General features: G+C 31.9%; 3 protein-coding genes and 1 non-coding gene across 4 annotated transcripts; 2 read left to right on the forward strand and 2 right to left on the reverse strand.

Moving 5' to 3' along the window:
• Window positions 1-2,533: 2,533 nt before the first annotated feature.
• Window positions 2,534-4,415, reverse strand: LOC118057523 (bidirectional sugar transporter SWEET12-like). Its single transcript, XM_035070123.2, has 6 exons — window positions 4,263-4,415; window positions 4,093-4,129; window positions 3,753-3,963; window positions 3,485-3,646; window positions 3,152-3,271; window positions 2,534-2,951 (listed from the first exon to the last, which is right to left on the reverse strand). The coding sequence occupies exons 1-6, from the start codon at window positions 4,312-4,314 to the stop codon at window positions 2,700-2,702; spliced, it is 834 nt and encodes a 277-aa protein (XP_034926014.1). The 5' UTR covers window positions 4,315-4,415; the 3' UTR covers window positions 2,534-2,699.
• A 3,811-nt stretch (window positions 4,416-8,226) lies between these two features.
• On the forward strand, window positions 8,227-8,298 carry TRNAQ-UUG (transfer RNA glutamine (anticodon UUG)). The gene has a single exon. It is a non-coding gene; the product is annotated as a tRNA-Gln (tRNA).
• Window positions 8,299-14,724: 6,426 nt separating this feature from the next.
• On the forward strand, window positions 14,725-19,071 carry LOC118057521 (probable protein S-acyltransferase 7). Its single transcript, XM_035070121.2, has 5 exons — window positions 14,725-14,963; window positions 15,544-15,726; window positions 16,925-17,221; window positions 17,827-18,060; window positions 18,299-19,071. Exons 1-5 carry the CDS (start codon window positions 14,841-14,843, stop codon window positions 18,839-18,841), a joined length of 1,380 nt encoding a protein of 459 aa, XP_034926012.1. The 5' UTR covers window positions 14,725-14,840; the 3' UTR covers window positions 18,842-19,071.
• An 873-nt stretch (window positions 19,072-19,944) lies between these two features.
• Window positions 19,945-21,309, reverse strand: LOC118057522 (mitochondrial import inner membrane translocase subunit TIM8). Its single transcript, XM_035070122.2, has 2 exons — window positions 21,137-21,309; window positions 19,945-20,356 (listed from the first exon to the last, which is right to left on the reverse strand). Exons 1-2 carry the CDS (start codon window positions 21,182-21,184, stop codon window positions 20,168-20,170), a joined length of 237 nt encoding a protein of 78 aa, XP_034926013.1. The 5' UTR covers window positions 21,185-21,309; the 3' UTR covers window positions 19,945-20,167.
• Window positions 21,310-24,024: the final 2,715 nt, after the last annotated feature.

The raw sequence follows: 24,024 nt of genomic DNA on the forward strand, positions 1-24,024 counted from the left end.
CTTCTGCTTGTGGCATCACATGGTCTTTCGAACCGCCTACTTATAAATGATGCTGCTACACTTGGCCACTTGATTGACACAGTTCAGATTCATAAACACACTGATTTAGCATGCATTGTTAATTAACTCTTAATTAAGACTAGAAAATATTAATTAACCACAAACCACTAATTTACTAGGGCATGGACAGCATCTATATGCTTCCACTCACTTTTCTAATTTAATTTTATACAATCCAAAGTTTAACGTTTGATCCTGAACTGGACTCTTTATAGCATATGGACTGTTCATTTATGGACAGAACCATTGATAACATGGACCTTTAAATCATGAATTCGACCGTTCATGTCTTGGTTGGACTAGTTCTTATTAGATGAAATCAATGATCATGGCCTGGGCTGCTCGATTTTGGATTGGACTAATTCATTACTATGAACTCGTTGGCTGTGAATTGAATCGATCGTATACGGAGAGTGCCTCGTCTTTATTGGGGTGTTTGGTGGGGGATCACGGTGGTTAATTTTTATAATTTACTATTAGGTGCAATTTTGAGTTGAGTTCATTATTAAGAAGGGATACTTAATATTATCAATGCAACTAAAAAAAATGAGTCTATTATTGAAAACAACAAACATATTTAATATATTACTTTAATTATTTATTAATATTATATAGATGACAATAATTAAGTGGTAAGGAGTCAACTAAAAAGAAAAAACATCTCTATTACAATTCCTATCACTTGCATTTCTTTTTTTTGTTTGCTAACCCAAGGTGTCCGGGTCAGCTTACGCGTACCACGACTAATCTCTGAACCCATTGAACATCCTGCAAGCTAGCCCAGCAAATAGGTAAGGCACCGCGGGGATGACAGGCTGGTGCACAGAGAGGATCAAACTCGGGATAGTCGCAAGACAAATCTTGCAGTTAACCACTGAGCTAGACCCTCAAGTGCCTATCACTTGCATTTCTTAATCTATATGTAAGTGTGTAAATGATTGGGTCTGGAGTTGGTGAACTCTGCCTCATGATTTGACTTTTAAAAATCATCATTTACTTGCAAGTTGCATCTAGAAATATGTCTATGATACCAAAAAAAAATAAAAAATGAACCAAGTTAATTTTTTTTCTTGAGATCTATCTATTTAACAAGGTTGAAATTATTCTTGTACGATATAATTTAAGTTTGAGTTGTTGTACCAAATGACAATATCAAAAAAAAAATTCCACAATCTAAATATTTTTCTTTTATGTTTCAAAAACTCTTTTGGTCCAATATGAGAGCAGTGTCAATAAACTAGAAAATGGAACTAAAAATCATGGGTCGGTTGTTCATATGAATAGTTAATTAGGTTAATATATTTTGTAATTGTTTCGTACCAAATTAATATCATAGTTGAGTTGGTTGAAGCGAGTGGAACGAGACTATGGTCTCAGATTTGATTCCCTGTTGCAGCAATAAAATCCTCACGTGACACCCAACTTATGCCCATTTGGCCGCCGCTGCTGCTGTTGTTTTGTTTTTTAATATGGTTTTGTTTTTTTAATATGAAAATTTATTAATTTTATTATTTAATAATATTTTGATTTTTTTTTATCTTTTGGATGGTTTTCATTAATTCCATCCTTTAATTTAGAATTTTTATTTAATTTTATTTTTTAGTATTGAATTGGTAATAAATAAAGTTTTGTATCTTTTTTATAATATAATAAAGTAAAAACATTAATTTAACCTAATGAATTCATAATATATGTCATAAATTTAACGGGTTAATCCAATTATGTATTTTTTTTGCTCTCTTTCTTTTTTTTTTTTTAATATATATTAAATATTTTTTTATTTCTTTCTTACCAATCAGCATTAACAATATAATTATTTTGTATCACTTTCCACTAGCATTTCACTCTTCAAATGTTAACTGATTGCATTTTTTATTTTTAAAGATATATTAAATTAAAAAAAATCATTATTAATCCAAAAGGGAAATGATGCAAATGTCTGTTAATATATAGTTGCCACTATTCTTCCATTCTGTCCGGTATGTCCGAGATGTTTCGTACTAAATGAAAAAAATGGAATAAATTGAAACTGTAGGCCCCGCTAGCTTGTAATGGATCTTGGATTGAGTTGTCGGGACGATACCTTTCTCAGTGGAAAGCAAAGGTGTGGAATATCGCTAGCTAACAAGTAAACGGACATGGGAATAGATCTGATACCACCTTTATGCCCTTAAAAATTGCTCTTATAATAATAATTACTCGGTAATAATTCACCACTATCTTCTTAACCTCGTACCAAACGCCACCTAAGATAAACCATGCATGCTTTATTTCCTTGTTCTTAGTTTGCAATGAATTATTATTATTATTATTATTTTTTTTAACGAAAGCTACTTTTAGACTGAGCGGTTTACATTGTGAACATTTTTTTCCCAGGACAGACTACTAGAGAATCGACACATTATTAAATGATCAATTGTGTTCATCAAATTGCTGAGCTCAAAATTAAATATGCATAACTTTTATTCCATATTGATCGAGCTATGCTCACAAAAACGAACTAAACACTGACAAAGCATATTTATAAAGTCTCGATCTCCTTCACAAATTTTACAATAATAGAGAGAGAATTGGTTACAGGTACAGAAGTCCACGGGCATTACGAGATAAGTTGGGTACTAGCTAGCAAGATCCTCAAATCAAACTTTATCAAATTGATTGGGATGCTCTTGGTTGGAAGGATCCTTGCTATTCTCCGTATGATCATCTTCCTCGTTCGATTGGGGGCAAACAGCTGGTTTCATCTCACAAGAAACTGAGCTCAGTTTGGCTACATCAATGCTGTGTTGAGGTAGCTTGGGCTCCATAGGCACTTCTGTCTTGAAGTTCTTGTAAATTACATAGAGCACCATCTGAAGCACCCCAAAGATAAAACCCACTATGTTTGGGATCTGCACATAGATCGATGGGGACAAAAAAACAAGGGAGAGATGGAACTTTCAGTGTCTAGATTATGCAGAAGTACAAAGGATAGCATGCATGCATGCTTCAGGATGTGTAATACAGCAGCAACAAAACATATATAGCAATGAGGCAAAAAAGAGACACGTCTGTAGTGTATACATTAATTCGAGAAAGAGATCTCACTTACCGCAATATAGTAGTCCTTCTGTAGTACACCATAAACGAGCCACGTGATAGCACTAAGGGTGAGAAAAAACGATAAAGTAAATGGCATGAACTCCACACTCTTGGTTCGTATCACAATTCTCTGAAGAGTCATGGATAAAAATATACTATGATCAGATATATGTTATATATACCTATATGTGTGAGTTTAAAAATTAAAGTATTCTGCTCTCTTCCGTTGTTTTCCCATGAAGTGATGTTGGTAAACACAAACCAACTCAGTTTAAGCAGCTTGAAGAAATATTTAAGAACAAAAACCATCAAAAGGGGTCACAAATATTATATATATCCTCACCATAATGCTCAGAGGTGCTGCAAATACACTCACTGAGAATATTACGCAAACCCATCCTAGAACTTTAACCCGGTTTGATCCCTTTACAAAGAAGTGGGAGAGAAGAAGAATCGAACAAAATCCCCCAAAGTTGAACAAAAGAAGCATCCTCAAGGTGGCAATCTGCAAAAACCAAGGCAAATATATTTTGTAAGGAGATTAATATATATATATATAGCTATCAAAAATATATATGGGGTGCAGAGAAAGATGTGTGATCATGATGTACCCTAGCTTGTTTTGGAGCATAAGCAACGTAAAGAGCAATATAAATCATCTCTATGAAACAACCGACTGAGTTGATGGTGATGAGGAGGAGAACATCAGACTTGAGTGATGCATAGTAGAGCCAAATCATTGCACTGAATAGGGCAACCACATAAGGCAATGACTGAAACCCTTCTGTAGTTTTCTTCCTACAAATCCTTAAAAATGTCGGGCTGCAACAATATGGAAACATCTTGTTAGAGCTTCAATGTCCTTCGATCAATATCCCCTTTCATAAGAGATATATACTCTTTAATATATATTTATTAGATAAGTTGGTTGAAACAAAAAAAAAAACTTACATTGGAGCGAGGAAAACCACGAAAGAAATTAAGTTACCTAAAAAAATCCATATGAATGTAATATTTAGCTACACTTAATTAATAATGTAATTAATCAGATTTTGTAACAGCTTGAAGTTGTTAAAGCAGATGCAGAGAGGAAAATATTTATTTGTACATGTAATTAATACCTAGAAGGCCAAATGTGAATATCCATGGGCAGTGAATGGAAAAGGAAGCCATCTTTCTCTCTAAATCTTTGCTTCTCCCTCACAAAGTAAGGATATGGAAATGAAGAAAATACTGTTTTGAAGGGGAAGCCCTAGCTAGCTAGCCCTTTCACATCCAAGCCACGCCACAGTATGCTAGGCACAAAGGGTGTGTGGCTTATTTATAGAGGATGCTATGCATCATGAACCGTACGAGTAAAATGACGATATTGTTCAAAAATGCTCCAAATGCTAGCCCTACATTCATCTGCCTGATTTTATTTTCTTTTGTTGGTAAAATTCTTTTGGCATGAGACCAAAAACGGCTAAGTTCAAATTCTGTTCAAATGAATATGAATAGTGTGAACAATTAAGAAGATATAAAGGAAAAGAGGTATATCATATTGCGTAAATCTAAGCTTTTTTTATTTATTAATTAATTTATATATGATTAGGCCTTTTTATCCATTTATGCGGGCCAAAATTAAATTATTTTTTCTAGTGATCTAATCCACGAAATTAAAAAATTATATGAAAAAAAAAATTGATGTTCCAACATCCATCTTGGAGAACATATAATTAATTAGCTTGTAAATGGTAAAAGTTCATTATCTAAGAAGCCTTGCGATTTGTTTGAAGAAATTGTGGTTAATTTTGTTATATGATAAATACCCAAAAGCTCAAAGATTTCATTATATACCTTTTATTTTCAAATAAATTTTAAACAATTTTTAAAATTTTATCAAACTCTTAGAGGAAAAAAAAACTATCGTTTGACTAACGGGCTCTTAGGATGAGTGAAAAGAACGGTGTAGGATTTTCCTCGTGTATCTAGTTAGTGTACAGTAAATCACCATTCTGCCATCCGTACGTTACACACGCCTAAAAAGTAAAAAGGACTGCTCTTCCCCCATCTTTCACGTGAGTCCGTGACCATCCCCACTGCATTTCCTTCAATTTCTAAACATGTTGTTTAGGGTTCAGCCGTTTTTCTCCAGACCCACATTTGTCTTTTACCACAACCGCCATAAAGAAAACGAAAGAGAAAAAACTAACCCTAATTATTCCACTAACTGGCCAAATCATTCACTTTCAAGCGATCAGCCTATGACAAGTGTACCATGAGGCAATGAGCACTACTGAGCTGTGTCCCTGTTCTGTCTTTACCATGACCATGTTATTCTCTTCATCCTAATTCTCTGTTTAATTAACACTGTCTAGTTAGGTGCTCATCGAGAGCTAGAGAATGTTGTTGCGATCTATCGCATGCATGGCCAGTGCTTTTGACGGGCACGCGTGAACAGAGGATTCAAAATCAGCTTCTTATCGTTCATGTGGCACCTCCAAGATTTAATGGCAATTATATATATATATATATATATATATATATATATATATATATATATATATCTGCATCACCTAACGCCACGAGCACGTACCATGAAAATTAAAGCTTATGTTTGAACGAATAGAGAAAAGGAAGGTAGAAAAGGCACTGATTATAGTACAATTTTGCTGCTATCCTTAGTTCATTTAATAGTTAGAGATGGGTTTTGAAGTGTGGTGGGTGGAATTAAGAGTAGAATATATAAACTACCTGAAATGATAAGGTTTAACTAAGCCTTGATTATCTCTCAAGATCCAAATATACATAGTTGTCATCATTATTTTAACAATTATAGGAATCTAGATATGTTTGTGGGAGTGATTGTCATATATTGAAGATACGATGAGCTTTTCACATTCTTATAATTAAAGGCTGGCGCCTTATAACCGAGATCTTGATTAAATCTTTGATTTCTTCTGTTTAATGACCTACTAATCCTATTTTTAATACTTCAAATTCTCATCACATACAAGAGCAACAAGAAAATCCTGTATTCTTTCAACAAGAATACCATATATATAATCGTAAGATCAAAATAAAAGATGAAAGATCTTGATATTCTATATTGTAAGCGGGAACAAAACCTGCGCACCATTGACCCGAACTACCTGGCTTTATAGTTCTAGCTACTTTGAGGACTGATTTTAGTATTCTAGTGATCGCAAGCAAAGAGGAACTACCTGCCATTCCATCGGTGGACGTCCCAATCTCCTAGTGGAAACTTTACACACTCACTTGCCATTCAAAACGTGTACTGATATAATGTGATTTTTTTTTATGAGTTGCACGAATCCCTTGTTAACTAGGATTGCTCGGGCTCTAAGTTATTATTAGATTGCATGATTGAAGAGATGGCTGATGAAAATAATCGAATCAAATGGCCTTTCATTTGCTAAGTGGCATCTAACCTCGCCGAAAAATATCTGAATTTCATATCTTTTGCTAATCGTGTTTGTCCAATATACAACTTTCATCTGACACGCATCACAAAACTCATAATGGATTCTTAACGTTCTTGTGGATGTGTAGATCCAGAATGCGTTATTAGGCGAAGAAGACGCACGATAACGAAGAGTGTTGTGATCGTGAATAGTTAGGTTCAACTTTTTATTCTTCCCAGCTTGCTTAAAGGCAAATTAAGACATCTGTGCTAGTTTGTTGCTGAGAGGTTAAGGTCGATATCATTAACGTACGATGCTTGGCGTTAAATAATTTGAAACTCAGGCGGCTTTGCAATGGGACCAAACCATAGGGTAGTTTTTGCATAACCTCTCCCTTCTCCAATCTAATACAGATTTAGAATCTATATAAGAATCTCATGAGTGATCTCCTTTCTTTATGTTATGTTAGAGAACAATTTAAATTATTGAATTGAATTGATTTTTTAATATAATATTAGATCTTTGATAATCAAGCAGTTATAAGTTTGAATCCCATTATCTTTATTTATTTGATAAAAATTAAGCACATAATAATATGAATTTATGTAAGTTTCAAGTTTAAAGAGTTTCATTTGAGGGGGTGTTTTATTGAATAATATAAATCATATCTTAACATTTTAACTAACAATTTAAGTTATTGAACGATATTGATTTTTTAACATTTACAAATTTAGAATCAATAACCTCTTTATTGAATATCATCAAACAAATACTATGCAGGGATAATTCTGTACTAAGCTGTGCCATTAAGCTTGCAGCTGCTTAATTACATTACGATTACGAAACATCAAAGCTTGGAAATTTAGAGAACACAATGTTTGTTGGCTTAAGACAACTGGTTAAGCAAACCAACAAGTAGCCAATTCATCTTCTTAGACTGGTTGATTTGGGCCTTTTGTTATTTCGTAATTTACTTTATATTGCTATGAATGTTTTCTATTAAAACATTTATTTTTAATTATATATGTGGCATGATTATGAATTAATAATGCGCACTTGAATAAATATTTTTTATTATTTTTAATAATAAGATTCACCTTTTTTAATATTATTAGTATTTGTGCAAGAGAGTAAAACATAACATTATAAGTCAATGACAAAAATATATATCTTGTAAAAAATAACTAAGGATTCTACTTAATAATGATGTAAATACAGAAGATTTGAACTCTCAGTTGGAGGGTTTATGATCTCATTGCTCATGTTGTTCTTGTAGCTCCTGCAGTGCAGTGCTGGAGGCTGTATCAGAAGTTGAACTTGGTGTGTATTGTTTTAGGCTTGGACCGTTTTTTTTTTAATACGAAAAAATTAGGTGATGATCTCTGAAATCTTAGTAAAAGAATATAAAAATTTGTCTAGGGATATTTGTCATTAAGCCCCTTTAGACATATCATACAAGAATTATATAATATCTTCGATTAAATTTTATATTAGATTCTATAATAAGATAGTAATAAAAAATTGCACGCGCACACACACAACAAGAGATCCAATAAATAATAATCAAAAGATCTTAGAAATCGCATACGCGCGTACTGTATTATCTTGTTTCGAAAAGGAAAAACTCAAGCACTATATATATATAATACCTATAAAATAATGAATAAGTCAACAAATTGGTTCTATGGTGTAGTGGTTAGCACTCTGGACTTTGAATCCAGCGACCTGGGTTCGACTCCCGGTAGGACCTCTTTTTAATAGAAGATTATATGCCGTTAGCTTGACTAAACCAAGAAATTGGACGCTACGACCAGGAATAGATAGATATATCACAAAAATATTGATGAGTAATAAACCTATAATTTTTTTTTTTTCAGATATTATTTGTTTCTATTGGTGGTTTTTTTTTTTGTAATTCACTTTTTTTTCATATAAATCATTAGCCAATATCAAACTCGACTCTAAGAATTTATTCAAACAAGAAATTGAGTTTTACATCAATCCAAAAATAAATTAAAAATATTTTATATAAATATAGATTTATACATGTTATAAATTATAAAGTTTTAAATATTTTTTATGCCACTTTAAAAAATAGAACTTTTTTATTATAAACTTAGAATATATATATTAAAGGATTTCAAATCTTATATTAAAAAAATAAAATATTCTTCTAATATTTATATAATGAACTTTGAAAATGATTAATAATTAGCTAAAACATATGAAAATAGAAATGTCTTCAGTTATAAAAAAAACATATTTGAAAAAAAATAAACAAATTTTTATCAGGTTATCCAAGTCACGGGATCAACTAAATTTAACAATATTTTTTTATTTTTTAGTTTTTTTATAGTTTTTAATTAGTCTAGCTATCAAATCAACTGAATTTCAAATTGATCTACTGGGTTAGTCCGGTTGTAATAACTATACCTTAAAGGTGAAATGTAATTATTGTCCAAACAGTTGTTAAATTCTTCTCATTTCGTGTCACAAAATTCGTGTCCCATAGCATCACTCTCTTTATTTGTTGCTGTCGAGAGATATTTTGGACTCGAATTTGATTCAAAGCAAAGTGCATTAACGCGTAACTTCACTCCCCTCGTGTAAATGTTGCCCATAGAGTTCTCATATTATCCAACCCAACCATTTATTTTCTTTTTTAAATGCAAACTCATGAAAAATAGTAATATAAACACAATTTATGAAATATATACCAATTCATGAATATTATTCATATAAAAAAAAAATCAGTTTAGTTTAATACATTTAACTTTCTCAGGTCTAAAAAAAAATTTAAAAATTTGAGTTTATGATTTATAAAATATTAAAAAATAAGTTAAATATAATTATAAACCCAAACTCCACCAACTATATCCATTTATACATTTATAGTATTCAATCTTAGAGTCGATCAAAAAGTTGAATGAAACAACAAACTTAAGCTTATTTGTTTTTTCCATTGGGTTATAGTTTTCTGTTGGCCTATTTAGTTGCTGTGAATGGGCTCTCAAGCCCTTCCTCTGTCAAACCCTAGATTGCAGTAGCCTTCCTCTCTCGTGAAATTAGGGAAGGAGGACTTATCAAATTACCCAAAAAATTTTGAAGTCAGATTTGAAAATAATCAAGGAGAGGGAGCACAATGTTGTTTTAAAGAGAGGGAATTTTTAGAAATGATTTGAAAGAATGGGATGAAGGATGTGTAATTGTTTGTGAAGTTTTATTGATGATGGGATTGAAAATTATTAGTTTTGATTGGTTTTTGAAATGTGGTTATTAGATATAAAATCATGTAGATTTTGTGAATTAGTTTTGGGTTTGATGATGTGAAATGGTTAATCGTAACCATATATTGTATATGGGTATTGGGTCATTATAAAAAATATTTTAATGAGCATATTATGGATATATTATTGTTGAAAAAGAGAGATTTGAAGAAAACATACAAATAAAAAAAAATATAAAATAAAAGTATCTCTGTGTTAATTATTTTATATTGATTGTCAATTGACTCATTATGGAACTATCTCAAATTAAATCTTGTTTTTTTTATATTGATTACCGGGTAATATAATCAATGAATTAATTTTTTTTTATTAATTATTAATTGATCCAAAATGATATGGTCTAATATGAGACGCATTTTTCAAACATTAATAAATAAATAATAGTATATATTAATACATGATCTTTGAGATATTAGTGAATAAAATTTCCAATCACTACATAATCATTTCACTAATAATCCATATTGAAAAGGCAACAGTTATTAATTTGTTTAATATTTTAATAATCATATTTTAAAAATTCTATAACTATAATGTCGAGGAATAAGAATAGCAAGTCCTAACCGGTAATTCAATTAATCATGTTTTAGGTTTGGTCTTCAATAGTTACAAGTTCGAGTCCTTTCAAAAATATTAGAAGTTTATATAGTTGTTAATTTTAAGACCCATAAAATAATCTGATCAGGATATTCACATTAATAAAATAAAATAAAAGTTATTGGAAGCCCCGTTATTGATATTTGAGAACAAATTAATTTATTTCGTCTCCACATGCTCTCTAGTCTCTGCCATGCTATTGCTTTACCCTTTTCAAGCTTTAGAATTCTCCCATCACGAGGGTGTTTTCAAAGGAACAAGGGATTCCCAAACCACCGCCCGCATTAAACCTAGCTCAGCTCCCTTTTCCCTTTACCCTTTTACACTTTTTTATGCACGAGTACCTGTGAAAGTTGAAATCTCCCCCAATCTGGAATAAGAGAAAGGGTCCGAGCTAATTAATTAACAAAATTACTACATTTTGTATGATAAAACTACAGCAGAGAGGGCCAATAAGAACATGCCAAGCCAGCAAATCGAACAATAATGAAGAGTTAAGAGAGAACACCGGAGGGAATCCCAAGTTTTGTGCTTACAAGGAAAGCCATGATGACAGTGCCTTGTCTGAATAAAGAATATATGCTCATGGAATAATAAATAATCAAATAAATATCATAGTATTATATTGCACTAATAACTAACAGTTTCTTGGATGGTGTTGTAAGAGATTCGTTGGGAGATTGGGAATAACTAATAAAATACCAAGTTGTTTTCTGAGTATTATAAAATTTTTCAGGAAATAAATGCAGAGGAGGGAGAAAAAAAATCTCTTGTTGTGCTTTTTAAGTTAGGAAATTGTAACAAAAAAAATTGAAGGGAAAAACATTGGGAATTTAGATGTGAATGATATTTTTTTAAAAAAAAATAAGAATAATAAAAAACAGCTATTCCATTCTTTTAATATTTGACTTGGATTTTACGAGGATCATTATAGGTAGATCAATCCATCAAATTAAATCAGATTAGATTAGATAATTGTTCCTTTACCTTATATTAAAGACCTATATTAATTATTATCCCATATCTTACAAGTATACAAATATGAGTTATGATTAACCATTAAAAAAATAAGATTTATATATTACCATAATTCTTACATTAATTTACCGTAGAATTTTTTGTTGGTATTTATATTCTAAATTTGCTAGTATAAATTTTATCGACTGATTTAGAGACAAAAATAATTTTTTTAAAAAAACTCATTGATAATTTGTGGTTTGTCAATGAGTCCATCAGTAATAAAATTAATAAATTATAAAACATACATGTTAAATAAACTATTATTTATTTCATCACAAAACATTTAAGTTACAAGTTTGAAATAAATTTTATCAATTTTCAAAAAAATATAATTTTACAAAATCTCAAATAAACTTTAACATGTACAAATCATACAACAAATTTCTATCGAAAAAAAGCTATAGAACTAGTAAATACTCAAACAAAATACATACACTACAAATTAAAAATATACAATAAAAAATAATATTTTAAAATTGAGTTCAATAAAGAAATAAATAGTTTTGTTTACTTAAAAGTGATGAATCTCATCCTCACAAACTTAGAAGGATGTTGTTTGTTGCATAGAAAAATGAAGGAAGAAGAAATGGAAAAAAAAATTTCTTGTCATGTCATAAATTAAATATTATAAATAAATTTATAGATAGAATTCATTGATAGAATCAATCTATCGATAGTTATGTCTGTAGAAGTGATATTATTATATTTTTTGTCTTTTTTTAAAAAAAAAATTTCTTTTTATTGATATATATTAAGAGAATATTTATATTGGTATTTATTTACTAATAGATATAATAAGAAAATAGTTTATTGATAAAGTTCACTGTAATTTATCAATAAAAAAATTATATTAGTATTTTTTATTTTTATTTGATTAATTTTCTAGTAATTATAAGAAGAAGAAAAATACCACTTCAACTCGTATGCCTGCGTTGTGAAGTCAATTTGTACTCGTGTTTTGTTCTAGATAATCGCATCGTATTTAGCAAAAACATGGTCAAATCTATTTCAATGGAAAGCCTTGGGCAGAGGCTTTTTGAGGAGTCGTAACAACTAATCGATGCTATCAATTAGAGGCATGATAGATCACATTTTGTTCATTTCCAATGTAATTGACTAAAATAAAAATACAGAATCTAAATTGATTTTTCAACATAAACGCACAATAAAAAAGACACTTTTCTCTACTGTAACTCCCTTTTAAAAACCCTAAAAATAATGATTGATTTATTCTATTTCCGTGATAAGAGGTGATAATAACTTGGGGATTTTGATAATATTTTCAGTCAAATATCGCACATTGAAGCTACACCACCTTTCTATCTTGCTCAAAAGCACACCAACCATGTCACAAATAGGGAGTAGAGCTCATGGAAATTTCAGTTTTTATAAGTCAATCCAAGTGTAGAACGTGTATGATATCGTGATGATTTTCTACCCTCATATATATATATATATATAAAAAAGTCTATCTAGTAAAATATAAAGAGACAATAAATTCTTATTTCTTATCAGTAAAATATAAATTAAAAGTCGTCATCTAATATTTTAGTCATTGGATCCTTAACTGATTTTCAGAAATTAGATACGAAAAACTGATTATGTAAATGAAAAGTATTAGCATTTCAAATACACCTTACCTAAAGAAAATTACATTGTTTATGGCCTGATAAGTAAAATTTAGGCTCTAATTAGAAAAAATTAAACCTTCAGTCCTTGTATTTTTAAATTTTCTCAACTAATTTTTAGTTATTTTCTAAGTTATTTTGGAATTCTTTTTTTCACTGTTATTATTCTTTTGGTTTTTTTTTTAAACATGTATTTTTTTTTTTTTTTTTTTATCCTAAGACTCAAAAATAAATTACAACATTAAGATTAAATCCTAATTGTAAAAAACAAAATAATTATAACTTTTTTTAACCATCATGTAAATTAGGCATGAACAAGTTTCAGTGCACTATGTAATTTATTTGGTGGCCTTGGATTGCGCATAAGAGACTGGGTTATGATAATTAATATTGTTTAAATTTTGTAATTGTGAGATGATTTTGAATTTCAAAAAAAATATTCAATTACCATCATGATCTATTCTTGAATTATATTTTTTAAATCAACATATTGTTGAAAACTTACAATTTAATTGGATATAAAAGCTTGGAATTCAAGATTTATAATTTTTATGTGACAAATCACGATAATGAATTATCAAGTTATGTATATGAAAAAAACTTTTATCGTACCATATTATTAATGAATATGTAGCGAATCTCGAAACTTAAATCTCTGGCTCAATGATTTCTTGCAATCAACTATTATAACATTTAATTTATCATCATAATGAGAAATTAATAACATGTCTCCATATAATTTTAGTTTAGAAAATATAGTTACATTATATTTTTTTAAAAAATATTTATAATTTTGTACTTTCAACTAAACATGATAATATCTTTCTTTCTTTCTTTATTTTTTTATCTATCTATTATTTTTATCTTGAAATACTAACAATAGAAATCTTAACTATAGTAAATCTTCTAAAAAATGCTTCAACTCCTCTTAATCTTTATATATATATAGATTTTTTTTTTGGAGAATTTCAACTCCTATTAATTGAATCAAGTTTAATGTCAATAATACAATTCTCACACCAATTTTTTTTTTTTAAAAAATTAATATGGATATTCGAACCAACTTGTATGTATCCCGATTAATCTCATAAATTTTAAAATTAATAATTATATAAATTTCTAATCACCTGAAATTTATGACATTAATTCACACCAATTAACTTTATCATCTATTTAGTAGGTTTAACAATACCATGTTCCACCTCACAATCATTAAAAAGATAAAAAAATATTTGAAAACAAACCATTCGGGCGCGCGCACTTGACATAGGAAGAGACTGATAATTTTAAAATTTGAAAGATTCCTTTCTAGTACTATTTATTCAATGATTTATTGGCTATTGAATCACCGAAAAAAGAAGATAATTAACTGCCCTAGTAACATAATTCAACCAAGAACAGAGGAAAAGAAAGGGAAACATGGTTTTAATAAACTTGAAATGATTGTATGGTAGAATATTTTATACTCTGCTATTTACTTAGCTGACCAGCTCGACTGCGACGGTTAACGGCCCATAAACGCCGTAGTCAGTAGTGGTTAGCCACCTCATAAATCATAATATCATAACATGATCCTGGCCCCACCAACCCCGTCTGTCTTTTGAATAAAAATAAAGAAAAAGTCAAATAGTCCCTTCTTTTTATTTTACAGTAGTATTAAAAGAGCCGCCTTTATTAGCTTTTCTTTCCTTCCTTTTCATTTTTGCTTTGCAAAGTTTTGCAGCTGTACAGAATTGACCCGACAGAGAGAACAGAGGAGAATGAGAGACATGTATGTGGTCCCACCTCCTCCGGATCCGGCTGGCGGAGCTACGGTAGACTCCGCTGTTGATGGTGACGACGGGGAGGGTCTAATGACTTACCAGGCATGGAAAGGCAGTAATGTAAGCTAAATTCAAGTTTTAAATTCTGGGTTTTTGTGGTTTTTGGTTTTTGTTTAGGAAAGTGTGAAGCTTTGTGAGATTGAGGATAAATATTAGATTTTGGGGTGTTTAAGAATTGAATTAAAGAGAAAAAACATGGGATTTTTCTATTTTTTGGTTGAAGTTAGTGGTCAATTTGAGTTATTTTTGCTTGCAACTTCTGTTTATGGTTCACTTGGTTAATTATTTTGCAAATAGCAGGCTGATTGTGAAATGGGTAGGGATTAGTTTGTTGAATGAGTAACTGAATTTGGGTTGCTTGCAGCTGTTTTTTTTTTTTTTTTTACTTTTGTGAATCAAATTCTAGATTCAGTTTTGTATAGAACTTTATGCTGGGGTTAATGAAAAAATAACTTTCTTATGGTATCATGGCCTTTTCTGTTTGTTGATTCAAAGATGTGAAAGCATAATGTAGATATTACTACTATTTTCCGAACATTTATTATTATTATTACGCTTCGCTAGTGTTTTTTCTTTTCTTTGTTCATGTTGTAATGGGTTGATAATTGCATAACGCCACAGTTGGTTGTTTTGTTGGCAGACATTTTTGCTTCAGGGGAGGCTTATATTTGGACCGGATGCAAGATCTATTCTGTTAACCATCTTTCTTATTGTGGTTCCAGCTGTTGTTTTCTGTGTCTTTGTAGCAAGAAAGCTGATAGATGATTTTTCTCATCACCTGGGAATATCAATAGTAGTCTTTGTCGTTGTTCTGACATTACTAGTGAGTTGTTTTCCTTTCTTAAGTTCTGTTGTTTTAGATTTTTATGCTCCTGTTTGCTGAAGTTCCACGCTTAACAATGAACTCAGCTAATTGTTATGAGTTAGTTCAAAGCTTAAATAGATAGCAGTTGCCATGTTACGCCAATCTCAGAGTCTTCATTTTAGTTTTCATCTTTAAAAGCAAGTTAGATGATTTGCTAGACTGGTTTGAAGCCCTAGTATACGGAATACTGTGGAACAACCAAGTTAGTACATGAATAAAGGTTATAAGGTGGCGCATGCATATACCGGTGACAGCATATAACCACTGGCTTTAGTTTGTTGCTTCTGTTACAGTAGCATATCTCCACACATGTCAATTGGCCTGTAAAGAAATGAATTTATGTAAGTTAGAAAATTTTCATGTGCTGACATGGATGTGAATTATATTGAGACCCTATTTGATTATCCTAACACAATAGGAGTACTTTATCCAGTAACATCCATTTTGCTCCTGTTGCAAGAGATCTCTAGCTGCATGTTAAAATTGTCAACAATGTGTCCTCTTTCGGGTTTCCTTACTTTTGGTTGGTGGGCATCAGGGATTTGGGGTGTTTGTTGTGTGTTCTTATCTGGATTCTTGACATTGAAGTTAGATAATTCTCTTAATTCAAACCAGAAAAGAGTACGTGGAGCGAATATGCAGTGTGTCCAGAAATGTGCATATATGATAATATAAATTAAGATGCATTTGTGGAAATATATATAAAAAAGACTAAATATGAAACAATTATATCATAGGAAATTTGATGCAGTATCTACTGAGGATAAGTTGAGGGAGGATCTATTAGATGGTGTGATTACAGCATTAACCTATGGATCACCAATGCAAAACACTGATTCAATTTGAATAGTGGAAGGACACACAGACACAAAAAAAGAAGAAGCCAGATCAATAATTTGGGTTTGAAGTGATAAAGAAGTATTTTTTTTTATCACAATATATTACTGAAAAGTTGATCCTAAATAGCCCAAAATATAGAAAAAGATCTGTACAAGCAATCCCAACTAGTCTGGGGATTGTTTGCACACATTTTTGTATTTGATCATCAAAACTTTGTTGGAGTTGCTTGAAATAATAAATATAGAGGCTAGGTTGGCAAAAAGAAGTTTGTAGATAGTCCTGTGCTGTTAACTGATGGATGTGTTTGTTCTCGCAGGATTTAACCTTTCTTCTGCTAACATCAGGAAGAGATCCTGGTATAATACCTCGTAATGCTCATCCTCCAGAGCTGGAAGGTTATGAAGGGAACACTCCACTTACTCCTGGCCAAACCCCACCTCTCCGTTTGCCACGCACAAAGGATGTTGTCATCAATGGGATAACTGTGAAGACCAAGTACTGTGATACCTGCATGCTTTATAGGCCCCCACGATGTTCTCACTGTTCCATATGCAACAACTGTGTGGAAAGATTTGACCATCATTGCCCTTGGGTTGGTCAGTGCATTGGATTGGTAAATGATCATTCTTCCATCTGGCATTTCTTTGCTCTTAAAACTTAACTAGTGGCATCTTCAGAACTCTGAGAACACAAGAAAGTTTCTGTCGTGCATTGAGTGTGGTGTTTATGATTCTCTGAGCTGTCATTATCAACCATATTGGGATTTGTTGTTCCCCATCCAAAAGAAAGAGAAATATACACACTATGTTATTACTGAAACACAAGTTTAATGAGGGAAAGTATTTGGCATCATTGTTCCATGGTGAAATGACACCAATAATTTACGGGTTAGCCAGTGTTGGTACAAAAATAAGAAGATAGCTTTCCTGCTATATAGCTTCAAACTTTGAATTGATAAAAAATCAAGATCACAAGAAATTCTTTCCAGTTTTACTTTTAGGTTGTGCCAGAATTTGTCAAATTTGCATTTGTTTGATGATATTCTTGAATGTGTCTTTATGTAGAGAATTTTTGTAGTTGACCTCACTATCTTTCAATTTGCTTTCAAACTAGTACTTGCACTGGCAAAAGAACGCTGATCTTTGGCATCACATGAATTTGTGTGTTCGTAGTGATATTTTTCTGAACTGGGATTTGTCTTTCTGTTTTTGGGTGCAGCGGAACTACCGGTTCTTCTTCATGTTTGTCTTTACTTCAACAATTATTTGCTTATATGTACACGCATTTTGCTGGGTCTACATTAAGAGGATCATGAATAGCGAGGAGACGTCAATTTGGAAAGCAATGTCCAAGACTCCTGCCTCTATCGCTCTAGTGATTTACACCTTTATTTCAGTTTGGTTTGTTGGTGGTCTTACCTTGTTCCATTCGTATCTCATCAGTAAAAATCAAGTAAGAAACTCTTCCAGTCATGGTGAATGGAAATCAATAACAAGTCACTTTTAGGTCAATATCCTCATGCAAAAACTCGTCTCACCTAAAATTGTTTCCTATCACATTCCTTCCTTTGCCACTCGCTGCATTTTGCTTCTATAGTAGATATTTATTTTTCCCTGGAAAACCATGCCATTCTTCATGTTTTATGTGATATGCTCGTTTTCCCAAACTTTTGCTTTTTGTGTTTTGGCAGTCTACCTATGAGAATTTTAGATACCGGTATGATGGGCTAGCTAACCCATTTGACAGAGGATTGATTGAGAACTTCAAGGAGATATTTTGCTCTAGCATCCCTCCATCTAAGAACAGTTTCAGGGCAAAAGTACCTAAGGAACCTGCCATTCCACCTAGAATGGTAGCTAGTAGTTTTGTCAGTTCAAGCATGGAAAAATCTGCCGGTGACATAGAAATGGGGAGGAAGCCAGTGTGGGATGAGGCTTCAGGAGATGATGATTATAATGGCACAGCAAGAAATGATGGCAGTCTGCATGAGGATCGTGGATTGACTGATGTCTCTCCAGATTTAAGCAGGATCATCCCCCCTCAGGGTATGGAAGGGCGCAGCGTCATGCATTCCAGACGATCGAGTTTAGGTAGAAAAAGTGGCAGCTGGGATATATCACCTGATGTTGTTGCTTTAGCAGCTGGAATAGGGGAATCAAAGCGGATGGCTAGTGGCAGTGGTGACAACTTGACATCAGATGCCCAACAGTCTAAGAGGCATACTAGGTTGTAAAATGAAAAGAAGATTGATTATACGAAACCAAAAAAGAAAAAAGAAAAAAGAATGATGTGTTTCTATTGTATTGGCTGGCCATTACTCCCCCCCCACCGTACTTTCTTCCTTGTTTATAATGATCTGTTTCAATGGGTTTGCGGTTTTAGTTGTAATTGTGTCATACTTTTTTGGCGGGCACCTTTGCCTGTGCATGAGTAGAAGTGATTCCTAATTTTAATGTTTTGCCAGATATCGACCAATTCGTAAGAACATGCTATAACAACTTTCAAAAGTCGCAGCAATTTTAATTCTTGGCGACATGAATTGCATTTGATGGAGATGATACTTGTCTTGATCACGTACAAGATCAAAGCAATTTCATAGATCTTATGAAAGCACATCATTCTTGGTACGAGGAAGGTACCTTATAGTTGTTTAAGTTCACATGAAACAAAATAGAAATTCTTGAGAAACTTTTGTTGTTTACAAGTTTTAAAGTTTTGATGTATCTTAAAAGTGTATTATTTTAACCTTCCAGTAAACAATAGTGATCTTTCACTTCAAAACCTTCTTCCCATGCCCACAGCTAGAGTTTAAAATAGAAATTCACCGGTTCTTGCGAAGAGTGTTAATTCACGTACCTTCAATTGCATTAACCTATGAGATTCCACAGCTAGAAATCTAGCAATGGGAGTCAAGGAGTCACTTGGCGCCTTCTTTGAGAGAGTAGCGGTCCAGAAAGGGAAAAGGGTTCATCTCCCGTAAAGTTAGAGATATCAGTTTTTGAAACCAAACCTTGCTTCAATGGAAGTTGAGGATTTTAATTCTAACTGTGACCAAGAAGGCTTGCGACTAACTAAACTTTTGAAAATAGAAATGAGGAGAAAAGCTGCACACGTTTACCATGGCAGTCAGAATCCAACCACCTAAACAGCAATGAGTAGTAGCCTTTAACAAGCACCACCAGCTGCTTTTACCTCCCCTTCCGTGGCTCCACTCAGGCTGGCTTGTGAACACTTCGACATACCGGTGTAATTAAATGTATTTGCTTCCCGCAACTTGAGCTAATCACAACACCCCACTACTCGCAACTGCACAAGTTTAAGACAAAAAAGAAAGCGTTCTGAAAGCAACAGGACATCATTTATGCAACATCAAATGTTGGGAGGATAATAATTCCATGGTGTTTAAAATACAGAAGTTGATGTAAAGATAATCGAGAGAGAAATATGAAATTTAGTTCCAAAAATGCAAGGCATTTCAGCTACTGTAATCCACTAATGACTGAAGCTAGAGCACAGTTGCAACTTGCAAACCGATACAATAGGCCAATTCTTCATGAAATCAGTTCATGGACTGGAAGCGTTTCATAATGATAAGACTCATATCCATATAACGCTGAGCACAGTTAGAAAGGCAAGATGATTCACTTGAGCTGAACTTGCTCCCCGGTGAGCTTGTGATGCATTTGTCCCAGCATGCACTTGTAAGCTTTGCCACCATCTCATTAACCATAGCTCTTTCCTTCTCTTGCTGCAAAACCAAAAAATTCATTCCAAAATCAGAATCACATACGTCATTGTAAATTATCAAAGATCCAGCAAGGTGATAACAGCAACCATCCCACACTACCTTAAGAGACTTAAATTACAAAATAACGCTCCCCAACATTTGTCTTCCTTAAGATACTCGAATTACCAAAAAAACAACACTCCCCTCCACTAGTCTTCCTGTTAACTCTCCGTTCAAATTTATCACATCATAGTTACTCATAAAATAGCACGATTACCCATACAATTAAGCCCATGATACCAAATGACAGTTCTGGATTCTTCACGAAGCAAATCAAATCGTCTATAATTTAGTGTGATAACATAAAACCACATCAGCACCTTCCCTCAGCAAGAAACAAGAACCAACAACACAGTACTATAAGAGGAAATTCATCAAGAATATTATCAACACGAATAATATACCGAAACTGCACATACAAAAATTGAGTTTACTCATCATATCAGCAAAAAAGACCACACAAAATTTTCCACTAACCCCATTATTCAAATTATCCAACCAAATCAGGTTATCCGATCAAGCTTGAATTTTTTTGCAATAACAACTCAATACAATAAAAAGATTAAGATAAAAATTACGTTAACCAGACAACAAAACAATGCAGTGGTAGTAATGACCAGAAAGTTGAGACCTTTAATGAATCAAAGACTAAAACCACAAGTGTAAATCTTTCAAAAAATAAAGCTCAAGAAAATAAAAGATGGGAATTTGTGAAAAGGGAAAGAGGGATTCTATACTTACATTAAGGAATCGTTCCAATTCAGCTGAGTTAACTGATGAAGGATCCATTGTTTTAGTTTCTTTGATTTTTCTATCTGGGTAGTTAGCCTAAAACCCTGCTTTTGTTTGACGACCGCTTCCTTCAAAACCCTAAGCCAGAGCTTCTCTTTGGAACCACAAGAAATAGTAGGAAAGCGGTTAGTAAATGCTTCTTGGGCTTATATTCAATGGGCTGCCAAAATACTTCGGCAATTCTTTTTAAAGTCATTTTCTACATTTACAACGCAAACAAAAGCAGTTCAACCCGAGACTCAGGACCTAACTCGGGTTTTAAAAAAATTAATTAAAAAATATTTGGTTTAACCTTATTAACTGGAGATTCAACCTATAATCCATTCGAACTTTTTTTGAAAAACTGAAATTACATCGCTAATCTGTCAAAAATCTAAGGTTGATCCAGTAAAAAATATTCAAGTTAACCTACTAATCTAATAAAAAATCATGATTAATCAGGCCTACCCCGATCAAAATCTAATTCTTAACCCATTAATTATTTTTTTATTATTAAAATAATTTATTTATTTTTTTTATAAATCTAGATCTATCCTGGTCAATACTTTCAATTCGTATCCGCGATTTTATCCCGGTTTCACAATTATGCTTGCGATAAAAGGCAAGAATAGTAAACGGATCTTTTATTGGATTTTGACCGTTTACACTTGAGCTATAACAAAAAAGGGATTATGCACGTCTTTAACATCTTATTTTGTTTATGACATCCATTTTAGTGATTGGTAATCGCTTATATTTATGAGAGTAAGCATGTTATAAATTAATTAATTTTTAACATAAACCATTTAGTAAATGATGTAATAATAAAGATTTAAGAACTAAAAGATTTGTTTCTTTGTTATTTTAAGTTCAGGGTGTTCAAACCTTGTAATTGCTAATATGATAATTATTAAAAGATTACATGTTTATTAATTTTAAAATCTATATAATTAATAAAATTACACATAAATTAATTAAAATATTCACATTAATAATAATAATAATAAAAATTTAACCTTCAACGTAGCCGAGAAGCAACAAGTTGATAAAGTGGACTTGCACACTCATGGAACGAAAAGTGTGATCCAAGGTCCGTGAATGTGCAGTTAGCATAAACAAACTTTCTTATGAATTAAGCATCACCTTTGTTTTTTTTTAACTATAAAATAGCCACTAATTGATGCCTGATAAAGAGAGGTTAATTATATGTATGATTGTCAACATATTGATCAAAATAATAGTAAAATAATTGCTAGCTGTTTTATGCAACGGGGTTCGTCTTTTCTTCTCTAGTCATCATCGTAAAGAAATTATGGTTTGAAAATAACTAGTTGAGGAAAAGGGACACCTATACCACCAACTACGACCCCATTCTCAATTAGGTCATCAACAAACAATTTTAATTTCCAATCGAATCCCCAATCTAATGACTCTCACTCAATTTAACCCACCAATCCAATTAATTGTGGTCCCAAATTTCCAAAATTCAAACACTAGAATTCTATCTTAGAATACTCTTGAAAAATTCAGGCATACCAAAACTCAACTTTTTTTAATCCAGTTTTAAACAAGTCATTAATAACCAAATTAATGTATTCACAGTAATTGTTTTCTTTATGATCTCTATATTGAATATATAATAACATGAGAAAAACTTAATTATCACTAGATTTAGTCTATTAATTAGTAGCTGAGTTAATTTAATGGGTGACAATTATTTTGTCCAAACTGCTAGAATTGTACAATTTGGATAAGAATGCATGATGGAATAACTAGGGCACTTTATGATGTTAAACATGTTATTTATATATAAAAAAATTGTTTTCTCTATCAATCTTTCGATACAATAAAGATAGATAATTAATTACCGTGCATGAAGAGATATATTAATCTTTAAATAAGAATTATAATTAGGAGATTATCCAACCTCTTAACCAAAAAAAAAATAATAATAAAATGTTAGTGTATCTTTAAAAACAAATTCAATACATTTTGTAAGAGATGGCATGCGCCATGAAAGGACAAAGTGCATTGATGTTAGATACCACTTTTTGTGAGATGTTATTGTTTTGGATAGCATTATTGTGAAAAGGATTGGCAATTACAAATATTCCAGCTGATATTTTGGCAAAGTCACTTCTAATGGAAACCTTGCAGGCTTAGGTTGGTTTTGGCAATTGAAAATCTTGTAGGACTAATGCTCTATCTATTAGGTTTAAGACATTTTCCTTATAAAGATATGCTTGGGGGGGTCTATTTTTGGGTCTATTTTTCTAGAATGTCAATGTTATATTGAATTTGATCATAGTGAAATCACTTCTCTTAATCACATAGAATCATTGAATTGTGTGATTGTTTTATTCTCATGATATTCTCTATATTTATTTTTATGCGCGATGTTTAATAAAAACAATCAAGAAAAGAAATTGCTTGTACTGTAAAGACTAAAAGGCAACATTTAACGATATAAATAGCATTCGTATGAAAGGATTGCAGGCTCAAAAGGTCGCAAAAATGTGTATGTTATGTTGCTGTTGTCTCAAGCAATGGCTATCAACCATGTACACAAAGTAGCTGCTTTTACTGGGGGAGGATCCCAAATTCCCAATCAAGATTACATGGAGGGAGAAAAGCAACATCTTCGCAATGAAGAAAAGTACCAATCCTCATGCCCCACTAAGGAAATGGTCACCTTTTTTGACTTTTTATAATCCTTTTCAAGGCTTTTGCTTTAATCTTATAAAAGCATGACTTTTTATGGGGTTTTTTTTTTGCCCTTCAAATATTATATCCCATTAAAATCTTTCAAAAACTCAAGGACATTCAACTCTCTTGCAAAATTGGGAAGAGGAACGCAA

Source organism: Populus alba, chromosome 15 (genome assembly GCF_005239225.2).
Source record: "Populus alba chromosome 15, ASM523922v2, whole genome shotgun sequence".
NCBI classification, from domain to species: Eukaryota; Viridiplantae; Streptophyta; class Magnoliopsida; order Malpighiales; family Salicaceae; genus Populus; species Populus alba.